Below are 6,627 nucleotides of genomic sequence, written 5' to 3'. Positions count from 1 at the left end.
ACCACCCCTGCATGGACACGCCCACTACGCGGCTACCTCACACCGGGCCCCACCCATCTCGCTCCCACCGGCGAGGGGTCAATTTTTTAAGTCAGACAATTCCTTTGTGAGAATGTACGAACTGCCTGATATATCATTCTGATAAGACCCAGTCCTTGCCCGGGCCCGAGTACGGTTCTTTTAAAAACCTTTTTTTTTCATTTCAATATGATGTGTATTTCCATATTGGTGAAGATCAGGAAAAGCAAACAATAACAGTACAAATATATAAATCGAGAGATCATTATAGAGAAACAAAAACAAGAAACACATAAGTAAAGGAAAACACTTTACTCTTCACTTTAAAATTGTCTTCGGGATCCTTTGCACTGCTCTGTTGATTTCAAATTCCTGAACTCACACAAAGTCGGTATAGAGAATTCATACTGTTAAGTACCAGAAACTTAGGCTGAAAATGAAATAAAATATGCCAGGAAATTACCAGCAGGGAATGGCAGGGGTCGGTTTAATTGCCTATTAATGCTTTGCTGAACTTCAGGCAGTTTATCATGACTCTATGGACTTTGCTTGGCATTTAAAGCCCGCCCTCATTACCCAAGTAAAAGCCAGGCAAGAATAGACTAGCCAAATGGCACGAGCAAATTATGTTCATATTAATATTTCACTTGAACGAGGAAGAGATATACGATTTGTTCTCCGAAGCCAAACTGCTACTACCGCAGGTGCACTTAATTAAATGCATTATGTGGTACGTTAAGTGGTTAAATATTGATTGTACGATCGCGAAGACCAATCAGAGCGCTCAGGCTATGCCGATGCTTAATTACGAGGTCAACGCACTTGTACAATTTGCAGTTGGCCGGTCCGATATCGTGTGGCTTGTCTGAGCAGTTTCTAGAAAGGATAGACATGATCGAGGAAATGCCCCGATTTCTGTGGATAAGGTTCTGAGGACTGCAACGTGTGGAACTGTTTTGGTGTTTAGATTCGCTAGGGTATTGTTTGCAGTGACTTTGAGGTGTGGGTGGACCTTTAAACGAGCTCACATTTCGGTTATCACTGAGTCATTTCCCCAGACTCGGCGTATGTTGTGTGTTAGAAAGCAACATGTCTGATGGACGATACCATTCTTAAAACAGGTAAGACTTCTGGTTTCGGTGTAGATAGGTTCATAAAAATATCCCAGTAGTCCTCATTTTCTGTTTTATGTTTGTGATATTATTCATTTGTAATGTATTAGAAATGTAACTGATCGTTTTATTCAGGATTAAGTTATTCATTTGGTTTTGCTGTTCATGGAATTGGAAAGTGGATATTTTAGGAGAACCCCTAATTTTATGGACTGTCTTGGACCGGTTCCTGCATCCTTCCGGGGTTAGCTTGTGCTTGGCAGTCGTTACGGTTTAGCTTGTGTCAAAAACACGAGACCAAAACATTGCCAAAATTCAGCGATTTGAATTATGGATTTAGCTCCTAAAAGGGTGTCTTGTGTGTCTGCTGGTGATGCTGATATTCGCCAACGTCTTCCGGCAGGGTTTCTAGTCAGGAGAGCTTGTAAGTCCAAACAGTTTTGACATCGAGAAGTCGACAATGTTTTAAGATATGATGTAACAGAAGTGGTATGGTATTTGCCAAAAAATGTGATTTACGAAGCGTGTATCCATGTACAGGTGTCCAAATGTACATGTGTGCGGAAATTGGACTTTCGAGGAAATAGAACTCTGTTTGTCCCAAGTGTGACCTTTAGTATTTTCCATTGTTTACAGATTTGCTCAAGCATACTTTTATGATCCACTCAAAATGGTTACTACTTGCAATATCATTGAATATGTATTGTTCGTGCATGCTTCTCAGATGTTAAAGCATTTCTCTGTTTTGTCAAAATGACTGAGCTTCGTGTAGAACTTGTTATTCATTGTCAGTGGGGCGATTTCTATTTTAATACCCACGCTCATAAATTGAAAACAAGTTGAAAGACAAACTTGCAACAACTACAAATCAATTTTTCACATTGAACACTTTCATGGCATGTAATCAGTGTGTCTACCTGCCATCATGCACATATCTGTGTACAGTACCATACACGTACATTTACAGTCTACAAAGAGATCTGGAGAGTCTACGCCCAGTTATTTTGAACTCCATCTGTGTATTACAAAAGAGATATACCTGTTCATGGATAACATGTTAACAGTTGAACAATTTACAAATCCAAAGTTTCTCAGGCATACTGGACAACTCATTTTCATGAGGTAGTTTGTTTATAATTTTTCAGAAAATCGTTTAGGAAAAAATTGTGAATAACAGATGGTTCAGCTGACATGTACCTCTTGACAGTTTGATTGATTAAAAAAACGTTTGGCTACATTTTCGGATATATGCTTCCAGTACATGTAGTTGAAGTGAAGTGAAAGAAAATCTCAAACAGAAAGTGTACGTTTTTTTGAAACGGAAAACGATGGGTTCCACGCCCCTTGCTATGTCACTCAGAGGGCTGTTGACTATATCCAATTTGGACATATCAAAATCATATATATGTAAAATGTAACGCAGCACTTGATAATGTAGCATATGACCCCTGTGTTTGGCACATACGTGTAAAGTGTGACACAAATCACAGTGCAGGAGACCCGTCGCTTCCCCATAGGTTGTAAATTTCTGCCTGCACCGGTACTTCCTTGCCCCAAATTACATTACTTCACGAAATGGAAAAGCCAGGTGAGCGAGCTTGCAGAGGAAACAATGGGGTCTGGGGAACAAGAGAGCACCACTTGTTTTGTTTTGTTTTTTTCAGGGAATTCTTATTCCCTTTTATAGGCGCCAAATTTTACATTGTACTGGCGTTAAAATTGATTTTTATTCGAAAACAGAAATCTCTTTTTCGATAGCCTGCATGCTGATTTCCACGTACATGCAGAACAGGAATTCACAAATTACAGCAAAAATGTGCAGACAAGCAGATTAGAACACTGCTAAATATGTGCTGGTTACCTTACTTTATGTAATTACGTGTATAGTTGAGTTTTTAAGCTTTCTACAGTAATAGGTTATGAATACGTATATGTGTGTAAGTTGTGTGATCCACGCATTTCACCGAGTCATTGCCATCTTGTTTACAGCGTACAGGTAGTATTTTGTCACATCCTGTGTTTATTTTTATTCCAACAAAATGACTGACCATTTCCTCACCTTTTTTCTGTCAAGCTTCTTTGGTTTAGTTCTTTAATTTCCTGAATGAATGCCCATGGAGCATACAACAGAAGCATTTGGCTATAAATGGAATAGAATTTTTATGTGGTGGTTTTATTTTACGAAACTACACAATTTGGTCTTGTTGCACAGTTTGCTTTCACGCGAACACTTTCATCTGTAGGTAGGTACATGTACATTTCATCCCAACTTTGTCCCCTGCTGCAACTTGGTCCGGTGCCCAGCTTGGGTTATCAGCTAGAATTTACTTCAAAAAAGAACGCAGTTCAATAAAATGAGAGAACTGGGCTGTTGTCGATTTTTAGAAAGGTTTTTTTTTTGGTTGAATGTTTAGATGTTTTGACTGGGGTAGCAAAATTGCTGTTTTATGTACATGTACCAGTATTACTAATGTCATTACACATTCAACTGATTTGGATTTTTCTCCCCTCCTTTCCTGGTTTCTTTTTGTAATGGATCGGGTTTTTTTTTCCCCCAAAAGTATAAATACAGTTAGGTTTGTTTAGCTATTTTCACTTACCACGACATCTGGTATTTCCAGTGCAATTTCAGGACACTGATTGTCCTTTCTCTGTGCGCTTACTGAGCAGTTTTTTCCAACCCAAGATGGGCATGCCGAAAGTTGGGCCCTTCACATCCCCTCCCCCCCCCGGACAAAGTTGGAATGTACATATATCAGTCGCAGGTGTATTACTGTTGGAGCAGGTTCTGAATGTATGTATTCATGAACTTGTGTACATGTATGCAGATAATCTCCTCAGTTATCTTTTGCATTTACATGTACATGTACATTGCACTTGTAGAAATCTTCTAAATCCTCCAAACCAACCACTGCTTGCGGCAACCGTTATGTCACTCACTGGCACACGGGGCCTAAAAAGCACTTAAAATCCTCAAGAGTGCAGTTTGGAACTGTACCCAATCCACTGCATTACTTTAGCCAATTGCTCCATGTAGCCCAATAAGCCCAACCAAGCCTTTCTAAAGATTGGATGGATACTGTGTAATCTTAGGCCGTTTTTCCAATACTCTGCTTCGTCTCCGTCTCAGGCTTCGTTCCAAAATCCTATCCCCAATTGTGGGCCTGAAGCGTTTGAATTACATTGAATTACTGTAATTTTTGGCTTTCTTGCATCTTGTTTGATGTTCTGTGGCACAATTAGGCTGATTACTGCACTTACAGCTTCAAAGTCAGCCAGTAAAAAAAACAGTTGAAGCCTGAGACAGAGCCAAAATTGAGTATTGGGAAACGGCCTTAAACTGAAACTGTGGGCACATGTAAGGAGTTAAATTATTAAGATTCATGATGAAAGCCACCGATACGGGGATTGGGCATACACTTGCTGTTCATTATTGTCCCAAAAAGGCAACAGCATTGGAGGATTTACGAGGTTTACTATCAGGACAAAATGTTGAGCTCTGGGCTGATCTCGTGAGGAAGACAAAATTGTTGAAAGATTTGTCACATTAAATTTGTTGTTGCCACCTAAATTGCATCATTCACCCCTTGTCACCAGTTTGATTTTGAATTTTCCTTTTGTCTTTGTTTTATCATTTTGGTTTCCACTGCATGAAACCTCCCGGATTTGTTCTTTCTTTCCAGAAGCGTAGCCAAGTTCTCCAAAATAAATCGGCCGATCCAGTTATCAATTGTCCACCAAGTGCAAGGTCTGGTACGAACTGTACCCACGCCGACGCTGGTCCGTTGCCAATTTCCAAATATCCCCCCTCCAAAAAAAAAAAAAAAGTGAGCAAACCCTAAAAAAGAAATCGGGGATTCCCTACTTGTTGCTTGACTGCATGTTATTGTCATGAAGGAACGATCGCGGAGTCGATGGTCTTTTGCATCCTGGAGACCTCGCAGTAGGAAGAAGGCACGGGAGGCAGCCCTGGCTAAAAAGAGTAAATTTTGAGTTTGTTACCATTTTTATTTAAATACATTCTTCACAAAAAAACTTACCGGTGTGCTTTCCCTCATCCCTCACTGCCCTCTCCCCCAAAACTCCAATCCCCCCCCCCCGGAGTGCCTGCTGTTTCCATTAACAAGCTATTTCCTAACCCAACGGAAAATTCTTATTCTGGCAAGGTAAAGCGAACCGCAGTCCACTGCTGCATTATAATTACATGTATATGGACTTGACGCCGACAGCTTCTGGGGATGTGTGAAGGTGCGTTGTGGTTACCAGACTCTGGCTCTTCCAACTCGCCAAGTTTCATGCCCGTGACATTCACATGCGAGACTACATTATGCCTTCAACAGCTTTCCCGCTTTGAAGACTGACTTTATGTTGATAACAGTGTTGCACATGTGCAGAACAATATGCAGATCTTTGTCAGTGTGTGCTAATAACATTCAACAGCAATAGAACAGAAGCTGCACGTTAAGTTAGAATCAAGACATAGCCAACTTTGAAATTATGTCTAATTTTGAAAATGATACATTTTGTTCATATAAAATTAACTGTATTTCTGATACTTTTAATGCCGAAAGTAAAGAAAAATTGGGCACAAAGTTTACATAATCTTGAAAAATTGGATACAAATTTGCTGAGCCTGAAAATGCATGTATGTAATTTGCTTAGCTACAGAAATGGGTTACATGTATGTAATTTGCTTAGCTACAGAAATGGGTTACATGTATGTAATTTGCTCAGCTACAGAAATGGGTTACCGGCTGAAATGCTTTGCTGAATGTATTGCCTCATGATCGGCTCCTTGCCGATTCATGCTTTAGTGCCCAAATTTGCCGTAAACCAGCATAGTTTCTGCTCGATGGTTGCTTAAAACGGGGACCAAAGGGACATCAAACTGTCAAGAACCTCCTTCGGGATTTGAGAAGAGACGATCTTGATACGTTCATAGGAACATACATAGACGGATGATCCCAGAGGGTTTGAAATCATCATCCTGCTCACGGTTGGTTTCTACTGTGCATTCCTTTACCCTGAAAGTGTCATCTTAAGATGGTAATAATCCAATGATGAGTCAGCCCATCCTCTCATGGCTCTCCCACCTCCTAATGTTGCCATGGCAACCCTCCTAAACATCAGTTTAGATACTGGTTCTCCTAGTTTAAAAGGTGGAAAATCACTCGCTAATTGGCCCAAACAGCCTGCAATTCAGAGTAAAAATTTTTTATCTGCCCATGCATAGCTGCGCACATTTTTCAGCTGCTGCCATGTAAATTGTTAGTCATGTGCAGTCAGTTTTAGTAAATTAACCGTTTTTGTTTTTACTGCTGACTGAAGCACACAAGCTCCTATTATTGTTTGTATTTTTAAAGTTTTTTGTGGTCATTTGGCTTCAAGTTTCTGGGAGTGAGAATGCCACTGTCTCGTTCACACGTACCGGACTTAGTTTTGCCAACAATTTTTTTATTGTGTAATTCTTTTTCCTTGTTGGATGCTGATGGTTTAT

The 6,627-nt window shown here is 40.1% G+C and overlaps 1 protein-coding gene across 5 annotated transcripts in view; it reads left to right on the top strand.

Annotated features, from left to right (window-relative positions):
- The first annotated feature begins 732 nt into the window (after positions 1-732).
- The window catches only part of LOC110979352 (phosphatase and actin regulator 1-like), a 32,984-nt gene continuing 27,089 nt past the window's right edge, over positions 733-6,627 (top strand). Inside the window, exons 1-2 of one of the 5 annotated variants that reach the window (XM_022235082.2) lie at positions 734-1,139; positions 4,814-5,112. In XM_022235082.2, coding sequence (XP_022090774.2) covers positions 5,022-5,112 — 91 coding nt within the window. In that variant the 5' untranslated portion in view covers positions 734-1,139; positions 4,814-5,021. Of the gene's footprint in view, positions 1,140-1,231; positions 1,555-4,813; positions 5,113-6,627 lie in introns of those variants that run through there. The other 4 variants (XM_022235092.2, XM_022235101.2, XM_022235110.2 and 1 more) reach the window with 4 other exon arrangements.

This window comes from Acanthaster planci, linkage group LG18 (genome assembly GCF_054643075.1).
Source record: "Acanthaster planci isolate LZ-2023a linkage group LG18, COTS_SCS, whole genome shotgun sequence".
NCBI lineage: Eukaryota > Metazoa > Echinodermata > Asteroidea > Valvatida > Acanthasteridae > Acanthaster > Acanthaster planci.
This window is presented reverse-complemented; position numbering and strand designations above follow the sequence as displayed.